The 22,621-nt window shown below is 41.4% G+C and overlaps 1 protein-coding gene across 4 annotated transcripts in view; it reads left to right on the forward strand.

Moving 5' to 3' along the window:
- Positions 1-1,293: 1,293 nt before the first annotated feature.
- Positions 1,294-22,621, forward strand: part of robo3 (roundabout, axon guidance receptor, homolog 3 (Drosophila)) — a 156,947-nt gene continuing 135,619 nt past the window's right edge. For all 4 annotated transcript variants that reach the window (XM_044041876.1, XM_044041877.1, XM_044041878.1 and 1 more), the window contains exon 1: positions 1,294-1,854. In XM_044041876.1, the coding sequence (XP_043897811.1) occupies positions 1,701-1,854 (154 nt within the window). In that variant the 5' untranslated portion in view covers positions 1,294-1,700. The remainder of the gene's footprint in view (positions 1,855-22,621) is intronic.

Genomic DNA, 22,621 nt, shown 5'->3' on the forward strand with positions numbered 1-22,621 from the left:
ACGGGCATCGTTAATAAGAGTCACACTGAGGCTGTCAGCGGGGCGTCCCTCCAGCCACATGCGACCGCGCTGCTACGATCGCGCGTGCATTTCAATGATGATATGTAGACTATGCATTAGTGGGCTGTAGGATGCTTGAGCATGATTGAAGGCATGTGGGTAAAATTGCTTCCATCCATATGCACATGCACACACAGGCTTGCACAGCCTTATACACTCTCAACTCAGTATACAAAGCCTGAAACAGCCTTTAATACAGTCACGCCTTCATATAATGTCCTGTTTGTTTAATGTTTTATTGCTTTTCCTCTCATTCTTTTATTTGTACCTTTACATGATGTTATGTTGCTCTTTTGTTTTTGTGTTTATTGCCATTTTGGTGTTATGCGTTTCCACGGCTCGTTGTTTCGCTCCTGCCCCCGAGTATTCTTTATTTGTTTTCTCTGTGACAGCACTTTTTTTTTCACTTTTGTCCTTGAAGGAGCTATATAAAATTATGATAGTTGTTATGGCTGTTTTGGTACAGCTCATATTCCAGTTTTTAGGAGCAAAACATTTACAAAACAACCCGAGCTTTGATGAATATTGATGAATAATGCAGGCGCTGCTCTAAAGCTTTATGACTTTATCATGTGCATCTAATTGACAATGCATTTGTTTCACGTCGCTTATCTTAAAATCTTAAAAGTAAGGCTGTGTTTGCCTTAAAAGAGGAAAATAAAACACATCATTGAATGTAGTTTCAAATGAAATCAGGCACATCCTTCACTGTTAGAATAATTTGGCTCTAGCAGTGGTTGGATTCTGTTGTAGAGGTGTTTGTTTCATGCACTCCTGAGCATTTTCATAAAGATATTGGCACGTCGAAGTGGAAAAACAAACACAGTGACACATGAAGCAGCAGGAGTTGGGCTTGTCCACATGTTTGTTTGTCTAACACATACTGTACGCATGCATTTATGCATATGGGGTGACCCATATGCAGGTGTGTGTGTGTTGTTTGGGGTAAAAGCGGTGACAGTAAGTTTATTCGCCGCCACCCTGATGTAGAGCCTCCCGGGATCATTATTAATCTAATAATTAAACATTTATTGCCAACAGCACCTGCTCTCTCTCTCCCCTCTGGACCTCCCGGGAGTCCATCACGGAGTCAGAAAGAGAGAGAGAGGGAGGAGGAGGAGGGGGAGAGCAGCGGAGGGAGGGACACAGGAGGAGCCAAGAGGGAGGGGTTGGAGAGAGGAGCGCAGCAAATCCGAAAGGGTCATCATTACGTTGCTGGATTCTTTTACACTGGCGAGCGGCAGTGGTGTTTGTGTTGTGGCAGACAGCGTGTGAAGTTATGTGATCGCAGAACAAAAGGAGCAGGGAAGACGGGCACAATCCGATGCTGGGGAGGAACCAGAGGGATTCATTCACAGCTGGGGGGGCCCCCATCAACTCACTCTGTGACATCAGCAACCAATTCATCATCTCAACTTTGTTTTCTTTCTTTCTTTCTTTCTTTTTCCTCTACTTTGCTCCGTTTTCTTGCAGAGTGAATTCAGTTTGGGATCATAAAGACACTTCTCACTTCATCTCTGCACCACGCGAGGGAAGTAAAGGGCGGTCGTCGGTGGACGGACTCACACTTTAAAGAGAGAGTAAAGGACTGTGATACCCTTCAGTGGACTGGGAGTGCACGTCCCTGTGTTGGGGGCAAGATGCTGCGCTATCTGATAAAGACCCTGCTGCAGATGAACCTGTTCAGCGACACGATGCGAGGCCCGTCCAACGGCACCGATCCGTTCTTCAACGTGTCACTGCCCTCCTTCAATAGCTCCCTGCTCGACTGGGGAAACTTCAGCGGCTCCAACGGTAAGACTCTCCTCTCTCTCTCTTGCCCTCTTTTCCTGACACTCTGTGAGGTCCACGAGAACCACCATGTTTTTGTTTTTTTTCCTGAAAATACTTCCTTCTTCTTCTTTTGTGATGATAATGTCAAGTTATAAATACAGAGCCTTGGAGGGAGGAAAGTGTGGGAAAAGTGGAATTGGAATTGTCAGGAGAGTAAGTCTCTCAAGAGTTGCATGGTTTTTAATCCAAATTAAGATCAGATGTAGGGCTGCAATGAACGATTTGTCCATTACTTTCTTGTTTGGTCCAAAAAGGTCAGAAAATGTCAGAAAACCTGGAATTGATGAGGTTCCTTGAATGTCTTGTTTAGTTTTGTCCACAAGCCAAAGATAATTCAGTCTTAATGATTTCTTTGCTAAATGGAGCAAAGAAACCACAAACGATTCACATTTAATAACGGAATAATCGAATAATCGTCACAGCCTCTATCCGATGGAGCATGCATAATGGGTGTCCACGAAATTATGTTGCCCGTGTATCAATATACTGTACAGCTTTGCCACAGTAAAAGCCCATCTTGGATTAACGCTCCAGATGTTTAGAGGTTAAATATTAACATGTCTGTCCCTCTGAAAATGGAACGGGTCAGCAGCAGATGATCTGGGATGATGGATCGCACTCCTGACAGAGTGTTTTGTGGGCTGTGAGTGAAATTTGACAGAGCAAGAGTGAGAAAAGGAGAGAGACGAAGAGAGAGCGAGCGAGAGAAAGCCTCACCCAATAACACGCTCGGTTTTGCAGAGGCATGAGCCGGCAGTCTGCTCACGCCGGTAAATGAAGCTGTCTGCTGTCAGGCATGATGGAGCGGAGCTGTCACATCTCCTTAACTTTTAGCCGCTATAGCCTTCTTAGTCTCTCGTCCGCCGTGTCAGTGATGAGACTCGGTCTCGCAGCACCTGCCTCTCTGCTGTTCTCCAAGTGGAATTCACAAACGCTGTGTTGTTGTTGTTGTTTTTTTTTAATGGCCGCAGTGGAAGGAAGTGTGGTTTAATTGCGTGTCGGCGCAGGTTTACGATGAGGATGTCATGAAATGTACCCGCTGTGAGCGGCTCTGATGGCAGGGGCCGTGTATGCATACACGTGTGTTTAAGTAATTGTGTCTGCATATGTGTGTGTTTGAATAGGGTGAAGTTAAGTCAAAAGACCACCATACCATACCAATGACATTCACACACACACACACACACATAGAAGTTTGCATTGACTTACTTCTTCATTTGGAACCTGACCTGTAACCCTAACCTTGACCTAACCACAATTCAAATCTTACCTCTAACTTTGGCCAGAGCCTCAGATATGAGGTTCTGCATCATTAGAACCAGACTCTGGTCCTCTTCCTTTCTTCCTTCCTTCCTTCTTTCTTTCTGTGTATTTAATATCCAGCTGTTTCAATTTTAAGCCTGAGGATGTGTGTCTCCCCTCTGTGAGTGTGTGCAGATAATCTGTGTGTGTTTTGTCACAGAGGGGGAGCAAGCTTTGCCTTTTGATGAGTGAACACTAGTGTGAGAAAGTTAGATTCCCCTCTATGCCCCATCCCCATCCCCACCACCACCATCCCAATAACCCATCTTTAAGCAGCAGCGCTGCTGGCCGTATTGGTAATGCCGAGTTTATAGCTCCACATTCGACGGCCGCACACTTCTATCCCTTTCCATCCACGCGCTCTAATGGAGTGTAGATTGAGAGCGGTGCGCACTCCCGAGATCTATAGCGGCCCCCGATGAGAAAGCGAGCGTGTGACGCGAGAGGAGGAACAATGAATCCATTTGAGAGGAATCTATCTGCCGCTGAGCATCACTGATAGGCAGACGTGCCTCGCGTGCATCTGCCTTCATATTCTGTGGGATCTTTCCACCCAGAGCTCCCATGGACACATTCTCCCCCGCCACAATCTTTATGTGATGCATTCATGGAGTTCAAATGAGAGAGCGGTGTGTAATAGATCGACTAGTTAGTGATCGTTGAGATAAAGTACACAAGGTGTTTCCATTGTGGAGGGAGGTGTGAAGGATATAGATCAACCACATGGAGAGAATGAAAGCCAAACACTGATATCTAAATTCCCATCTGCTCAGGAAATCGATGTCACTGTTTCCTCACAGAAAAAAAAGTATAACTAGCAATTTCACTCACAACAAAACGTCCCTTTGTGGTCCTTGCCCAGATTTTAGATTGATATTCCCCGCGTATTATTTATTATCTTTGGCCATGATAGAGATGTATTTTTCCAGCCATTGTGTGCCTGCTTCATGGGGCAGGGCGTGGGTGGGATGAGCTCTGCTGGTCAAGCCATGGGTATCCAGGCGAGGAGCTCGATAGCAAAGCGGTGGGCGGACAGCTTGTGTGGGTTGACCCGGAGCTCAGAGGGAGGCTCAATGGGAAAATCAATGCATCGCGGGCCGATAACCAATTTGGCAAATAATGGACAATTCACTCAAACACAACAGTGCAGTGCTGGGGACTGGCAAGTTTATCTATTAGTTCTTTCACTCGCTCACACACTCTTTTTTCCTGCCCACGTTATCGCACCTTGCCTGTTTTCTCTATTGACGTTTTGTTTTGGGATTTTTCAAGTCCCACGATGGAGGCGTGGAGTCTAACCATTACCTGATTACACCTGACAGACAAGTTTGTTTATCGAGTGGTCGGTCGATTCTTGGGCCGCTGAAGTCCAAACGGCTTCATTCAACGGCTTGAAGAATGCTTCGTGTGGACAAAAACACAGAGAACCTTCCTCTGAACTGCTTCAATTCCCCTTTCCATCCACACGTCGTCTTATCTGTGCGCCGGGACAACTTCTGTGACGTTCATAATCTCTGTGTTTAGACAGGCACTCTTTCGGGAACAGGTAAAAAAAAACAAAAAAAAAAAAAAAACCTTTAAGGGCTTGTTTGACTTGTGAATCGATATGGAAATTTTTAATGAAAGGCCAGCGCGCATCGACTAAATCCTCCCCCAAATCTGCTATAAAGATGTAAAAGTCCTCATTAGTGTGGTTACATTGTAATCAATATAAGCCTCAGCTTAGGTTTTTTTTTTGGGAATACATTAAAGCAGAATCGTATCATAAGCACATGTTTCTCACTGTTGTTGTGTATACTATTGTGTTGTCATATGCTGTGTGTGTGTGTGTGTGCACATATACATAGGCATCTGTGCATTTATGCGACCGGTGCAGACGACGTCTGCTGCTGCACCGTGATTGTGTGCGTGTGTGTATTGTAATTTATGGGCACTAATGCAGCCATTTGTCCCTTCATTGAGGTCAAGAAGGCTCCCCTTTGCTCTGCTCACTATAAATCTGCGGGGGGGGGGGGCATTAAGCCAGTGTGTGTCTATTCTCTGTGTGTGTGCGCATTTTACTTGCTAATTAATCCAAAAATATTTCAATATGCAAATCCCATGAAAGCATATCCCCCATACACATCGGCCACAACTGACTTTATTTGTACAAGGTCTGAAGCGGAGCCGCCTGCAGAATCTTTATCGCCGCAAATCAGCATTTCGCAAAGTCGAAGCCCGTTCAATTTGCACGCTCTGAATTCAAAAAGGAGGCTCTGGAAAACTACAGAGGGAAGGCGGTCAGCGTGGTGCCATGAAGCTCACCAGGAGTTCTGAGGGGAGGGTTAAACTTCCTTCACACGGAAACCGTGAGCTGACTGCGTGAGGCGGTGTGGACCGAGTCAGCACCTGTACGAGGGTTCTTTTTCCCCATTGTCATTGTCATTGTCATTGCACAGTGGATTTAGTGAATGTGTTCCTCTGTGTTTCATCTACACAGTATAAAAACAACATCAAAAAAGTTGTTCAAAAGAACAGCTCATTATTTTCTTTCTCTTTTTTTTCACACACACAGCACAGCAGATGTGAGGATTAGGCGCTTGCAGTACAGCTGAATGCAGCGAAAATCCTTCTTTTACGAGGCGTGACTGTTCTCTGATGATGTTTTACTTTTTTGATTTGCAGTCGATACTGAGAGTTCAGGGTGTGTGGGTCACCACTTCACGACTCTAACCTCATCTCTCACTCTGTTTCATGTCTGACTGACAAGAGACAAAATGACCCAAAAAAACAACAAATAATTCTCTATTTTATCTCTCATACTTGTCCGTTAACTGAGGTTTCCTAACTATCTGACTCCGGTTCAGGTTAGCCATCTACAGTTGTCTGATGAGTCAAATTTAGAAAGGAGGAAATCAGATATGGAACGTGATATCAATAAAACAGAGGATAAAATGTAACCATTCACTACATCCACTCCATTATTGTTACTGTATTCCACACATTTATTCACTGGCCATGTCTGGCTCATAGAAATGCATTATTAATAGATTCTTTTTTTTTTTTACATGTTTATTCATAGAGTGAGTCGAGCTCAGGGAAACCAACAGTTGTCTCACCTCGGCTTCACTCTGCCAACAACGGTAGCTGTGGCTCAGGAGGTAGAGCGGGTCGTCCACTAACCAGAAGGTCGGTTCCTCCGGTCTGCATACTGAAGTGTCCTTGGGCAAAACACCGAGCCCTGAATTGCTGTCAGTGTGTGAATAATGTGTGGCGCTGTTTACAGAGGCTGTAGGAATGTGTGTGTGTGTGTGTGAAAACAAAAGGTGAAACACCACAGAAACAAACGCCGACCCTCCTCTGGACGCTGCACTTCCCGTCAACGCTCGACGTCCGCATCATTAGACGTGACCTTTCTCGGCGAGCGGCTGCTGATGTTGGCGGTGTGGCCGCAGCTGGGGACTTTGTAGTGCACTAGAAAGGGAATGTGTGATGACTGGCGAGGGCTCAGCGGTGGCTGGCCAGACAGACCATAGTAAGGGCAGGGCGTGGAGGGTTCTGATCTCCACACACTGTTGGCGCCCAGCCCAAAGCGCAGCCATTATTCTGGCAGGCGGGGGTCGGGACTTTTCACACACACACACGTACACGCACGCCTGGCAACGCTCTGCTGCCCCGCGGAGCGTTATTTGGCGAAAATATTTTAGTTATCAGAGACGATTTGAATGAATAGTGAAGTGGAGTTCACGTTCGTCCACTGTAATGCAGTGAGGTGTGCTGCACTGGCGTCTGTTTGACTGCCACCATCACAAGTACTTGTTCAGCTGGGGTGTTTTTCCGAGCTAAACTGACAGCCTCGGCATGGTTACACAACTCTGGTGTAAACTGTCGGCATAAAATGGTCCTTAACACACGAGCAGAGCATCAGTTGACTTAAATGAGATTAGAAATGATTCTTTCTTTGAGACTTAGTTGGAAGAGCCACTGTAAGAAGACAAGTATGTAAGTACTATGTCAGACACACACTGGAATCATAGAAAGAACTTTTTTTTCAAATATCCCACAGGGTCAGAACTTTACAAGAGGCGGTCCTTACCATGGCTGTCAGTTTCAAGTTGGAGCAAAAAGTACTTGACAAACTATTCCTTCTAAGATATTCAGTCAAATGTCCCTAAGTCCAAGCTGTGCTCTCTGCCTGATCACATGTAACAACTTCAGAGTCTGATTCACCTCTAGACTGTATATTTTTAACAGATATCTGCATTTCGATATATAAACGCGACACCTGTAGTCCTCTCTTGTTGTGATAGATGGTCTGTGAATCACTTCAAGGCTTCAAAACAGGACTTCTCAAATCAATGGTGGGTTGACCCTTGAGTCTGACCTGTTCTTACAATTGAAGTGAAGGTTAGAAGTTAAAATGGGTAAAAAAATATATATTCACCATTCGGATAAAGCTTTCAGGAATCTGCTCCACCCTCTTCTTCATCACCTGTGCACCACCTCGTCTGCTTTTATCTCTCCCACCCCTCCATCGCTCATCCTCCGTTCCTTTCACCTCCTCTTCCATCTCACTCTATATTTGCCCACTTTCACTATAGGCCTCGCTTCAATTTTTCTTTCAATTCCCCTTTGATTTATGGGCACAGCTGTGACATAAACAGGATTGTGTTTATCCTCACACTGTGGGGATAAAACATCACCTGAAAAAGATAAATCGAGCGAATGCATTCTGAACGTACAGTAAGCATTATGTGTGTGGCAGCTGCTTGTTGATGAAAGATCTACATACATATCCCCCTCCCCTTCTTCTTCTCCACCTTTCATGTGCTCCTCCACATTATACCTCCATCTGTTCCTCCCATCCTGCCCCGTAAGAACCCTCCCTCCTCGCTCTCTTCTCTCGGTTGGAGGATGAGGAACATCAGGCGGTGCTCGGCGGCTCAGAGTCACCTCAGCAGTCAAGCTGGGCGCCCAATTACAGACAGATCATCTCAGCGTGTTCTCGGCTGCTATCAGCTTGAGCCTCCTTGTCGGGCTTTCCATCAAACGCGGGCGGACCGCGGCATCTCATCGTCCACACGCTTTCACTCTGAAGCCTCAATCTTTAGCGGCGGCATGGGCTGACTGTTGAAAGAAACGCTGGCCGAGAGTTCTGTGAGGCAGTAAATGATCAGTGGGTTTGGATGAACCTGGACCGAGTGTTTTTTTTTTGTTTTTTGGTGAATATAGAGACAGAAGAAACAAATAGAGAACCAAAAAGTTAGTTTGTTCGTCTGACTTTATCAGATAGACCTTTTTTTTTGGTGCAGTGGCGTCTATTAGCCCCCTATGTCTGGGATAATATGCAGAATTATGTACATAACCAAGTGGAAATGGTAATGAGGTTTAGTGAAAATGGACACTGAAGGAGGAGGAGGAGAGAAGGAGAAGGAGAGCTAGTGTGAGAGGGCAAGTGAAGCTACTTTGTAAGCAGAAAAATCATTCTGCATATGCTAATAGAAGCTTGGACAGCTTCCTCAGGTGATGACCACGACCAGATTGGAACGATGATAAGATCCAAGACGGTGGTTAGATTTACACGTCAGGTGCAATGTGTGGCTGAAGATTAGTGTTAGGTATGGATTAGGGGGCCGATGATAACTTCCTGGACGTCGTATAATTGTCTGTGTGGCTTTCATTCAATTTCACAAAGTGTGGAGGGAGATGAGAGTATGATAATGCGGGTTTGTTCCGGGGGGGGTGGCATGCTGTTCACAGATTTACAGGAATAAATAAATGAATGAGCGTTATGTCCCTTTCTCTTCGGAGATGGGACTGTTTTAGTTTGCGATAATGGAAAAGCTGACAGGGCGCCTGTGTCTGCAACTCATTTTACATAAAAATAAAAACCCGGCCATTGTATCAGCATTTTTATGCCTCGCTCTATAAATGAGTTCCGTGGAAGCTCGTGAAATAATCACAAAGTTGAGACTATACGTGTCCAGGCAAGTACAACTTTTAAACTTGTACTTGCGTTTTTTTCAACTGGAGACGTTTGCCATGAGCAAATCACAAAAGCTGCAGTTTAACCGTTCTATTATTGCTTATTCTATGTTACAGGGGATTCATATCTTTTAAGTTTCCGTCCGTATGTTAGCGTATGAATATTTTAATGGTATCTCATGTGGTAGTGTGACTCGGTCTACTTTGTAAACACAGTAAATAGTGTCCTGAACATATTTCCAATATGCTAAACTCAACAAAATGTAACGTTAACCCATCTGATAAATCAGTCATTTACTTCACTCTGCATGTGGGATGTAGGATTCAGCAAGTTAATGGTCTGAACACATGTATTGTTTAAATAAACCAAATCGGGACACAAAAAAAAAGAATCAATGTCTCCTTTAATGAACCCTTTCCCAACTGAGAACTTCAGTATATAAAGAGGCCGTCAGTATCAATCATCTGAAGCTCGCACACGAGGAGGGGGTCACTCAAAATGAGGGGTTAAGTGTGCCGATGACTCGAGGGTCACCCAGAGAGGTCGTAACCCTTAACCCGACTACAACCCCCGCAGTAGTGGGTCAACCCCTCCCTCCCTCCCTCCGTCCCTCCATCCCTTCATCCATCCTCACAGTATCTGAAGTGAGTCGTAGCTGCCCCTGAGTTTATTGAGCGTGGTGACACATTGTCTTTGTTGCTCACAGCTGCCCCTGCTGCCCTCTATTGTTATTCCAGTCCCGCGTGATTAGTCATGAATGGGTGTCAGAAATGTCGCCGCAGCACATTATTATTGCATTAATGGAGACTTACTGTACGTTTGAGACGGATAGAGATATTCGGGTCAACGACGGGGTTCTTAATATTGAATAAACTAGAGCAATTTCTTTATAAAATAGATATTAGATAGAATATTAATAATTTATATTCATAAATCAAATTACGAGGGGAAAACCATTTTAAAATTTGATTTGAAAGATTTTGCCATTTTTTAATCATCGTCAATGGCCGATTATTATTTAACTCATGATCTCAATATTACTTATTTGTGTAAGGTTAATTTAAGTTAATTAAGTTAAAGGTTCCGTCTTACTTACCAAAAACGGCATTGTAACTTCATCCTAAGGGGTATTACCTGTTTCTTGTATTTAATATTTAGTTTAATCGCCAGACAGTGCAGATTAAACTAGTGCAGACAGAAAATGCAGATTAGAGAAACGGATTGTAGTTGTTATTCAATCAAATCAAATATGAATAAATCTCTGTCCTCTAGGGGGGGGCGTAACAGAAAATAATTGATAACCAGTGCCCTAACCTAAACCCAATTCTAATCGTAACACTAAAACCAGGTCTTAACTCCTCAAAAAAGTGAGGACCAGCCAAAATGTCCTCACTCCGTAGGGTTTTATACGATTTCTGGTCCTCGCAAAGCCACAGATACAAGAATCCACACACACACTGTAACACATATAGCTGTCTCTAAAATCCATCTCACATCCCAATTCCGCTGCCAATTACCTTTTAAATCCATTTGTGGGGGAAAGAAACAGGCAGTGACAGTGTCAACACTATTGGTCATGCATGCCCATGAATACAAAAAATATGAAAACAGTAGCGTGAGCAGTGCGGCTCACACATTGCGGCTTTGTATTTTACGCCATAATATGTTCGTCCTCCTGCCACATAGAGCGTTTTCAGCTCGTTGTGTGTGTGAATATGCACAGATGTCCGTGCTGTGCATAATTCACTCCACAAAGCTCGAAAACAAATGTAGTGCTTTCATTTCACTTCAGACTCTTAAACATTTTTGACCCCCGTTTTAATTTAGCCCTGTCATTTTTTGTTTTTTTTGCTGAGCTCGGACTGTATTTGTGCAGCCAAAATGTGGCCATGAAATATGAATCTCCTCTGCGTCCAAGTACAGATTCTTGTTTTGGCAACATCTCCATGGGAAATAAAATGAACTGTGAATAAATTGATTCTACAGTAAATGAATTAAAAACCAGAAGAATGACTGCTCTTTAGCTGCCGCTCTCGCGCCGAATCCATACATTGATTCATTCCACGCTGGATGAATACAGAAATGATATTCAGTGTCCTGAAGCGGTAACTCATCCACTGTATGATTAGTTCATTATGATTTGACACATGGTCTCAGTTTATGCTCCGCTGAATCTGTCATACCACATGCCAATGTTGATTAATTAGCTGATATTTTAAGTGTGTGCCGTGCATGTATTTGGTACCTCTTAAGGACCTTTTCCGGCAAAATGGGTTTGTGTGTCGTTGTCATGGAGACCACAATCTGGTCCTAATTAAGGCAGGACCTCATTTTTGCGTTACAGGTGAAGTTTAGGGCTAAGATTCTGGATTATGGGGAGGTCAGGTTCAGGTCAGGGATAAGGCTTTGTTTAGGCTGTGTCCTAAGAAGAATAGCTGCACAAACCTGTGTGTGTGTGTGCCACAGAACCGCACCTGCATCAATTACTGGGCAAAGTAAACACTAATTTACCAATAATATCCATTCTCATATATTGAAAAAGCCACACACACACATATACGCAAACTTGTTTTTCTATCTTAGTGAGGACACTGTATATACTGTATATATAATACACTCCCTAGTCCCTTACCCTAACCTTAAAGGGTCATTTCACCCAAAAAATATAGTTTTTTTTTACTAATTTTACATACATGTTTTATTTGCTCATCAGACAGTGATCTGAGATACACGTCTCATTCCCACAACAATAGAGGACTGAAAAAAAATTTAATGAAAAAGTCGACGTCAAAGTCACTTCCCTTCAAAGAAAATAAAAGCCTCGCTCTGCTCTTCAATGTGTTTCTGTCAATTACAGCAAGTGAGTAAAAGATGTGAAAAATGAAATCAATTAAAGTAGCATCATAATGATTTTAAGTGTATTCTTCATTTGACCAAGTGAAGACAAATGGGGGAAACAACCCTTTAACCATAAGAACTACTGTAAGTGACCAGTCAAAATGTCCCCACAAAGATAGGTTTGTACATTTTTTGGACCTATAAAGATATAAATATCTCCACCCACACACACTTTCTTCTTCAGATGGACTAAAGTTAACTTTTAATTGCCCACATATCAACGCAATGTAACAAATTAAAAACGTACGTTTGTCAAATATTTAAATTCTGACATTTTGTACCGCTGCCTCGCGTTATCCCGGATCTCCGCATGAGATGTGACAATTTGACTTGGGGCGGTTAATTAAAATAGCTGCACAATGTAAAGTAAATGTCACTTTGATTAGGTTTTATTCAATCTAACTTTGTGACAGGGAGCACATGGAGAGAACAAACACACCGCTGCTGTGTCAGCCCAAACAAAAACTAATGAAAAGTAAAGACGGGAAAAAGAAAGAAAGAAATCTGTAGGATAATAAGCTTGCTGCTTAAGTGATAAGAACATCTGTGCACTCACGGCACACTTTAATAAAAACCCCTGCTGTTGATGTAGACCCACTGACATGTAGCCTGGCTACATGTCGGATGAATCTCTGTTTCTTCTTCTTACTTTTTTGAAGCTGCAGATTTTAGAATCGGTAATGTAAACAGTATGAATCCAACGAGTCAATCTGCCCTTTATCAACAGTGCAGGTTTCTGTGGTATCGTCCCATCCCTAATATTACGACTAGTCAATTATTTATTTTTGCATATAGTTCTGTAATCTATTCTATGGCACTTCATTTTCAGCATTTTATATTTTGTTTTTTGTTTTTTTTATCCTATTTTTGGCCCATGCGGCTTCTATGAAGCACTTTCACGGTGTAATTCAAATATTGATTGGGTGATTGGCCACAGTTTACCCTCTTGTGATATAAACTCCCAGTGATAAAGTAGAAGTCTCAAAGTTGTTTCACGAAGGTGACAGTCAGTGCCTTCAAATGCATGTTAAAGGTCAGATTTGGTTTTCTTAATGTCGTGTAAACATGGTTAGTCTGATTAAAATCTAGTCCAGTCTTAGTCCGATTACTCCTGCATGTATAATCTTAGTCAGACTGGAGTCGGAAGTTTCCTCCACGGTCTTTGAACTGGAAGTAGAAGGAGACCACATATGAACGGCAGTACTCGTGTTGGAAACCATGAGGCGACAGCGTCTTTCTTCGGAAAACACTGTAATCGCAAGAGCCGTGCTCTATCTAACTTGTGTCACGATTAACATGAACAGCAGGTTAGAAAAACATACAGAACCACAGCAAGATCCATCTCGGTGTTTGCCGTTTGTTTTTTTACGTGAAGTAAAAGGTCTACAGGAAACTAATTCAATACGTGCTAGCTCACAGAGAGATGCAGCGTCTTAGTCGGACTACGGCCTTAGCTCGATTAAACTGTGCATGTAAATGTACCGAGTGAGTCCAATGAACCTCATGGACCTCCACAATCAAAGAAATGAGGAAATGAGGCAGTCAAGGAAGGACCTTTCCCGTATTTTAAAGGTGCTCCTAAATAAAGTGCTCATTAAGTGTGTTTGCTATAGTCATAACATAGGTTCATCAAAGATGACCTTCATCTTGAAATGAATGTCCATTGGACAGGTAGTACATCTTATGCTGCTCATCCAAAACTCAACCTCAGAAGAGGGTCACCGATCCTCCCGCGAAGTGTCAACGGAAAGAGTGATACTGACGTGGACAGACAGCAGGGGCGATGAGAAAGCTGAAGAATGGGTCCAGGGTGTCAGAGACTGTTTTGAATGACGGATGGCTGAAGGTGGTAAAAGGTGTCTGGGAAAATTGATGTGAGAGTGAAGCTCTGGAGAGTGCGAGAGGAAAGCCTTGACGGATAAAGGAGGAAGAGTAAATGAGGATGGAGGATGACGACAGTGGATTTTCTGTGATAGTGGATCTGTGATCACAGACACACACACACACACACACCTGTGAAACAGATCATGGAAACGTAGATAAAGCTGCATCATAGCGTCTTCTCTAAAGGAGTAGAAAAATCTGCTCTCTTCTAATCCAAACACATCATTTTACCAGTTTATTTTCTTTTTACCCCATATTTATTTGTTTTTTTGTCATATGGTCATGTTCAATATGATCATGTGCGTTTTAATTTGCTTGTTTTTAATAATGAATTGAATATATTTCACAATTTAAAGCATTAAAGCCTTTAACCAAAAAAAACACACAATAACTATCAAAATAAAAATGTATATGGGATACAATTATAGCAAAACTACTATATACATAGAAATGTGCATGTGTGAATTGAGATTTATACATTTATACATATTGTAAAAGCAATTATTCACAGTTTTTCACTCACTTACAGATTTCATCTCACGCCTCTACATAATAAGTGTAGTCGTTCACAAACCTGGCACTACATTTATAGATAATTATAACACTTTTTACACAGCGTTTGAATGATAATCTATCATAAGTGTCTCCTTAGTGACAAACCAGACAAGTTTTCAGTGAATTTGACTTTGTATAGTTCCTGGAATGCTGGTTTAACTTCTTAGTTTTGAAGGATTTCTTACTTTTTGAACACCTAGATACAATGTCTTATTTGAAGTATGCTTATAAAATGTAATTATCTCATTGCACTGACAGAAAAACCCCCACTTCTTTCTAGTTTTAAGCACTTCAGATCATGTATTTTCTTTCTTATAATTCAGATTTCTTTGCAGTGTAGCGTACATTTGGGATAATACTTTTTAGCAAAGTCAAAGTTAGCTGGAAACAAAGCACGCGTTCCCTGAGAGGAAAAGCCGAGGATGGATTTGAGGATGAATTTGACCGGGAACAGAGAACCCTCTGACCTTACATCCTCCGTCCACTCTGACGGAGCTGAGGCCGTGAACTGAAACTCGGGATGAGCGGCTGTGTCAGAAGCGCCGGCGGGCAGAGACGCAGTGACACGACCAGCACAAAGACGGAAAAGTGAGGGGAAAAAGAAAGACGGAAAGAAAGAGTGGCGGGGGCCACAGGGCAACAGGGGAGACTGACATTCTCAGGCACTTTAATAAATGTATTAAGATTGGCAGTTGGACTCGCTGTTCACCGGCCTGATTAGCATAAAACTATTTATTAGGCTGATTTCCCAGGCCGAGAGTAGGGAAAGGAGCGGAGGGGATCGACGCAAAGGGGAAGGCTGGCAGAAGGTTAAGGGCAAGTCACCATGGAAACAGACTGTGTGGTTAGCGGGGAGTGATTGGGAATTGTGGACGTCCATTTACAGTCGGAGGAGAGACACCCACTCCCCCTGCGGGTTAGAGATCAGAGATGAGTGCGAGCTCGTTTGAGCAGACTCTGAAAATCACTGCGGGGACTTTTGTATGAGAGCATGAAAATTCATGGTGGCACCTGGGATTGTGACAGTTACATATGCTGCGGCTCCTACAGGTGGGCAGAGCTCAGACTCTCCGCGGTTCACTCAACACATACACACATTTCACATGCAATTAGTCTCATTACAGCCGCTCTAATCTCTGCGCACCCACTCACATGCACGGACTCACTTCTTGCAGGTCTTCATTAGCACTAATCAGGGTCAGGCGGGTGCCCACAGCGGGGGCCACACTTCACACCTCTATAGTACAGAAATATGTGTGTGTGTCGGTGTTACTAATGTTGTGGGGACCTAAATCTGTTTACACAGTCACATTATGGGGACTTGTCTTCCTTATAATTAAAGTAAAGTAAATTACGATATTTTAAGGTGAAGACATGTTGTAAGGTTATGTTGAGGTTAGGGTCAGGGTCAGGGTTAGGATTAGGTCTGTAGTAATTAGGGTTAAGGTTAGAGTAAATCTCCAGGAAATTAATGTAAATCAATTCAATGTCCTCTGAAGTCATAGAAACCGTGTGTGCGTGTGTGTGTGTGTTTGTGTGTGGCAGGAAGAATAAATAGTTTTCAGAATAGTGTGCTCAGAATTCTGACTTTAATCTCAGAAATCTACTTTTTCTTTAATCTCAGGATTTGACCCTTTCTTTAATCTCAGAATTCTACTTTTTCTTTAATCTCAGGATTTGACCCTTTCTTTAATCTCAGAATTCAACTTTTTTTTTACCCATTTTGTTTTTATTTTTAACACTTCTAAATCATTTCACCTTTATTTATACTTTTAACTCACTTATTTATTTATGATGTACTCTTTTTGTAAATAAATATATATTTTTTGTTCTCTAAGCTTTTTAATACCAAAGACCAAAGACCTCCAACAATAGGGTTGAACAATTGATCTGAATTTTATCAAAATAGCAATACGGTCCTACTGCAATTTTCGATTATTTTAAAGGCAAACTGTGTGTCAAAATATTATTTTAGATGAATTATTGTCTTGATCTATACACGTCTCATTCTGCAGACTGCACAGAACATGTTTGTTTCTCACAGAACAGGAATAATTTCATTATTATATGTTTTTCAAATGAAAATGAGAATAATGATTAAAGTCAGCGACAGACTTCTCACTGGAGGCAGATTTATTCCCAATAAGATCATTTGCTCTCTCATCATCCTCCTCTTCCTCACATGTACTTCACACACTGGTTTAGTGAGATTAGATTAAGATGGAGGGAGACATAAGGTGTCAATAATTATTATTATGTCATTTGTTTCATTTTTTACACACACTCTGATCATACACTGGTTTATACATTAGGATATTATTTCTGATTTTACCACCAGAGGAAGCTCGCATACCACTGGTGGTACACGTACTACAGTCAGTTTGAGAACCATGGCTTTATTGCATTTCATCACTCTTATTTTTTTTAAAACCTTTCTGTTTAACTTCTTTATGAATTAAATGACTTACTTGACTTCTTTTCGTTGTAAAACGTGTCATCTAATTAAATTAAATACTTTTCTTTTCTTTCTTTTTTTATCATTTTATTTCAATCTGATTTATTTATTTATTTATTTTTAAACTGCCTGCTCTTATTATGCTAATTTCTAATTCTCCTCGTGTGCATTTGCTATATTCCCTTCAGGACAATTAATGAGCATGTCGTTCATTTATTTATTAATTCGCTCGTGAGTTCACCGTAGTTGTAGCTTCTTTTTTAACCTCATTAAGTTCACATGTACAAGGTAAGACAGGCATGAGGCTAATATTCCTAATCAGCAGCTCATACGCTACATGACCACCACCTCATTATAGACTCTCATTATCGCACATATACGCCGTTGATGCACAGGTTTAACCAGCAGCCATATGAAATCTAACTTATTTGATATTATATCAAAATATACGGTGGATTATGATCTTAAAACTACAATCTGAGTACAATTGTATTCTCTTTTTTTATTGCAGGGTGTATAAACGTCGTCAGAACAGATGCCAAACTTTGCATTTGCATAATTAGCATTAGGAATAAAGAACCAGGCATAAACATAGGTACAGTTTTACAAAGAAACTAAGGGGGAAGGAGGCTATACTTGTTCATTTCCTCTTCATATTATTACTATTATTATTATTTTTGCTGATTTTAATCAGTTAAAATATTGAACCGATCACAGAATTTGCTTCTTATCATCCTGTGTTTGCACTTAAGGCTTATAAACATTATAATAATTCATGTTTTCATGTAAAATTCACTGCATTAATGGAAAATAAACGTAAAGGAAGCACATTTAAATGCATATTCTATTGTGTAATAGCATCTTTTAATGTAGATTTTCTCTTGTGAACTTTATATGGAACTTTTGTATTATTGCGATGATTGAAAGTGATACATAACAACAATAATAATAATGATAATAATAGCAATATAGCACCAGGACGGCCATAAATATTTTATTATATTCCATTATAATGTGTATGTGTGTGTGAGGGAGAGTTAATAGGTCATGTTAAGGTTTACATCTCTGTCTCCCTCTGGTCTTGTTTAGGCTCATAAGTTATTTACACTAATCGATGCCACTGGATCTTCCTGTTAAACTCGTTATTTTACTGAAGCTGCTGGACTTTTTGCTGTTTTAGTTTGATATAGATACATATTTTTTGATATTCACTCACAGTTTTAAGCTCCATCTACTTCTTGTTCACGAAGGCTACGTGCTTCACACGCCGTGGCCTTTGAAATCGCTCGATTAAGAGCTGCAATAACAAACAAAGGAGAGAACGAGGCCATGCAGACGGCAGTGACGCATCTTCACAGTTACTCACACACCGGTGTGAGATCATACTCTTCAAACTGAGGGATTACATGTTACTCCAAGTTCCAGCAAAGAATATTAATGAGTCGCATGTACGGCATGTGTGCATTTATTGGACATGGACAAATATTCTCCTATGACTTTACATTCAAATGAGACAGGTGAGAGCACGGGTGTTGGGAGAGGAGCAGCTGCTTTGTGTGAGGGCTGATCTCACCCCTGTGCCGGGGAGGGGGGGGGGAGACATACTGTACTGTACTTACCTCACAGGGCTGACTGCAGTGACATCATCACCTGATGTCATCATGTGACCTTGTGCCGCAGCTGCTGGCTTTACCTCGCCAACAAAGAAAAGTGTAAGAGCCGTGTGATGTCACCTGTAAGACAATGCAATCGTTCCTTGGACTGCTTTTCTCTTATTTTATTTTATTTTATTTTATTTTATTGACTAAAGGACTTTTTTCTTGCTTATTTTAACCATAAAAGGGCCAGAAAATTGCCCATTTTTCCAGAATAATAGAAAAACAAATAAGTTTTATTTAGAAAAAACACTATAGTTGTAAATGAACACCAGCTGTTGCGTGTTAAATTTAATATATATATTCAAACCAAAACAGGCCCAAAAAAATTATACTTTTCCCTAGAATAACTTATTTTCATGTACTATGTTAAATAATGTATTAACAATTTAAAATGAAGACATTTGTTGTTTCCAGCAACAACGCAATGGAAATTACCGTAATAACCCCATGCTCTGGCTTTGACGTGCAACTGGGATTTTTTCTGATCGCACAAACCATCACGTAATTACGGCAATATAATAATAATTAAAAAGCCTCTCAGGCCTCGTGAAAACAGAGAAGAGATGGAAATGCACCCAGAGAAACAAACCGGCTGTGAGCCAGGCGAGGGCAGAGGATGAAACCGGTTGTTTCCGTGTACAAAGTAATCTTCACGTGCGACTGCCAAGCTGTTCACGTAATGAATTCAAAACAGAGATGAAACCGAATCGCAAAACAGAGGCTGAGCACAAAGCAGACAATCAAACGTTATAATCCATGAATACAAAGTATTTTCATTCCATACTTTTTCCCTCTTTTTTTACTTATAATGATAATAATGAATACGTCTCACACCAAGCGTTGATTTAATTGAATAACACACTATTTTCCTCTGTTTATTTATGAACTGATTATCTTTTTTTTCTCTTAATTCATTTGTTCAATCACTCCCTGAGTCTATTTCCATTTCGGAGCTGAAGATTAAAATATTTTACTGAGGCGCCGAAAAACAAGAGCGATGGATTTTTTTATCCATTACTTTTTATTTACTTATTTATTTATTTGTTTATTTATTTGATTTTATGAGACGTCGTCTCCTATTTGTGTTCCTTTTGTACTCTCAAATGCCTTTATGTGATGTGTTGTTTTTATCGATATTGTCATTTGGTGCTTTGTCAAAGCACTTTGTGAAGTACGTTATTTTATTATTCTTATATCATATAAAACAGTAACAGAGTCAGAGATAATGGTGTTGTTTGATTGCAGTGGGCATCCATTGCCGCCTTCTTCCTCCTCTTATTTCTTCTTCCTTTTCTCCTCCTCCAGGAGGAGAGGACATGGTTCAGCATTTGTCCACACAATTAGCAATATTGGCTCCACATTTTCTGGGTAAAATGTGTTTGGGCGGCAGTGGCAGGGGACGGGGTGTGTCTCCTCTCTCTGTTCCTCTCTCTGTCATCCTCTTCCAGCCGAGTGGAGCTTTGCATTTGAAAGGGCTCTTGCCTTTCTCTCAAAGAATCGCCTGCACACGTCAACAAATGTCAGGGGTCAAAGGGCAGCGCTTCGTCAGTGGACCGAGGACGAGTCTGTGACTGTGAGAGACAACACTGCAGACGCAGTAAAGTGGATAATAGGCTTTGATTTGGTATCATTAACCACAAAAAGCTGTATTGTTGTTATATGAGGTGAACTTTGAAGGCACAAGTGCTGTTTACACTCAATTTATCTCAATCAAATGAACAATAAAACAACCAAAAAACACCTAGGGCAATGTCCTAATACACCAACAATATACAATATAATATTATAACAATATAATAACAAGAGCGACCTCAAGTGGAATCATTGAAGCCCCTGACATGCTGGCAGTCATCACACTCCAAAATGAATCTTGACAAAAAGTCAAAATCAGACTTTGGAACACACAATAAATGATATTTGGACACATTGACTGACCTGTTTTCTATCTACATCCTTGTTCTGCTCAGATCAAGTAAATAAGACATAAATAACAACACAGTTTAAGGTTAATCAGGCCGTTAATGGCTGTTGACAATCAATGTTGACAAAATGAGAGTCCTCATTCAGAGCTATGGCTCACTCTAGTGGCCTCATGGGGGAAACACAGCCCCGTCATTTCTTACCTCAGACTTCAATCGTCCCTGCTGCTAAGGCTTCACCAATATTTAACCTATCTTACAATTAAACGGGAAGAGTAGCACGGCTCTCGTTAAATAGATCAGGTCATTTCTCGCTGCGCTCTGATCAGTTTTCAGGCCGACGAGGAAGGTTTGTTGTCGCCGTGGAGAACAGCTGCGGACAGACTCCTCACAGCTGTTCAGCCTCGTTTATATTCACAAAGATCGGCAGGCGAAAAGGAGGGAGAAGAATTCCCTTGGGATTATGTGACTCAGCCAGACCTGAGTGTCCCTGTGATACCAGTGTGAGACACCAGATGTCAGCAGCACATCGCAGTGTGTGCAGCCATTCTTCTGTACTGGTCTAATGATCATCACATGATGGAATTACATCAATATATAAGGGATCAGACACATTCAATTTGAAATTAAATCCATACGCAGTATGAATGAATTGTATTTGGGTCTTTTTCTCACCCGATATTTGATGTAAGGGTGATTTGGAGTCATGTTAAGCAATATTTTAATATTTAATACTAAAATAGCGTGTGTTACACTGGTAATTATAAATTAAATTTTGCATATTGGAATATTTTTACTGTGCAATTATAATACTCTAACTAATGAGCACTCCCATAGACTTTCTACTCTATTCTATTCTAACAATAAGAAAAACAAACAGTACATGCCAACAAAAATTGATGAATTTCAGTAAAGAGTGACAGTGTAGATCATGGGTGTCAAACGTACGGCCGGCGGGCCAGATCCTGCCCACCAGAGTGTCCAATATGGCCCACAGGATGAATTTGTTAAAATGACTTTATAACTATTGAAATACTATATTTTTCAGATACCTGTGACTAAATGTGTGTGCCGAACTGTGATCTGTAAGTTGTGATGCACATGTGGCAAATGTGAGGCATAATATTGTTGAAATTGCACTTATTGTTCCTCAGATTTAGAGATTAGATTAGGTTAGAGTAATATTTTTGTTGTTTTTAGGTTATTATGCTATTATTTTACTGGTCTGGCCCATGTGAGTTCAAACTGTGCTGTATGTGGCCCCCGGAACTAAAATGAGTTTGACACCCCTGGGATGAAAGCGTTCAAGTATGTTGTGCTCACCTTTGACCACTAGAGGGAGCTATAAAAGTGTCAGTCATCAAACCCCCACATCCTCTGAGACTGAAATGCCTCCGATTTTTCTTTGTTGAGATGATTGTGGACACATCTTGGTGTTTTTTTTTTTGAATTAATTTAATTTTAAAGTTCTCTTTGTTGCATTTAATTCTCCGTCTGTCCTCTTTCCTGTGGTGTGGTGGCTGTTGCTGAGCATCTGTGACAGGTGAAGGGGGCGTCGCACTTTCTGGGACACCCTCCCCGTTGTCCCGCGCTGTCCTCAGACATACACCTTCATCCATCACTCCCTCTGGCACGCTGACACGCCCCCGGCTCCATCTCTTATGGATATGTGTGTTTGTGTGGGCGGGCCCACTGTCCTTTCCCTATGGAGACGTGAATGCATTATGTGGAATATGTATGCACCGTCCATTTATGTTAAGTCTAAATCAAGCGGAGGCCGCGATAGAGCGCCCTGTTCTCGTATTGATTTATAAAAGATGTGTGGATTTAATTAAAAAAAAGGTTGTTTAGAAATGATAACAGTAAAAAACTGGAGCTATTAAAGTGTCCTGAGAGCGAAGCCTTGACATTTTCATTCTGCATTATACTTTTTAATCACATGGTGGAGGCAACTGTTCTACATTTGTCCTTCACTCATGCAGTAAACCCACCATGTGCTTCTAAATTCAAGAATGGGCTTTCTAAAGTAGTGTTGTTCAGACTACAGACTACGGATTTTTCTTGAACTCCTTCCTAAAGCAAAACGACAGCC

This window comes from Solea senegalensis, linkage group LG13, assembly GCF_019176455.1.
Source record: "Solea senegalensis isolate Sse05_10M linkage group LG13, IFAPA_SoseM_1, whole genome shotgun sequence".
In the NCBI taxonomy this organism is placed as follows: Eukaryota; Metazoa; Chordata; class Actinopteri; order Pleuronectiformes; family Soleidae; genus Solea; species Solea senegalensis.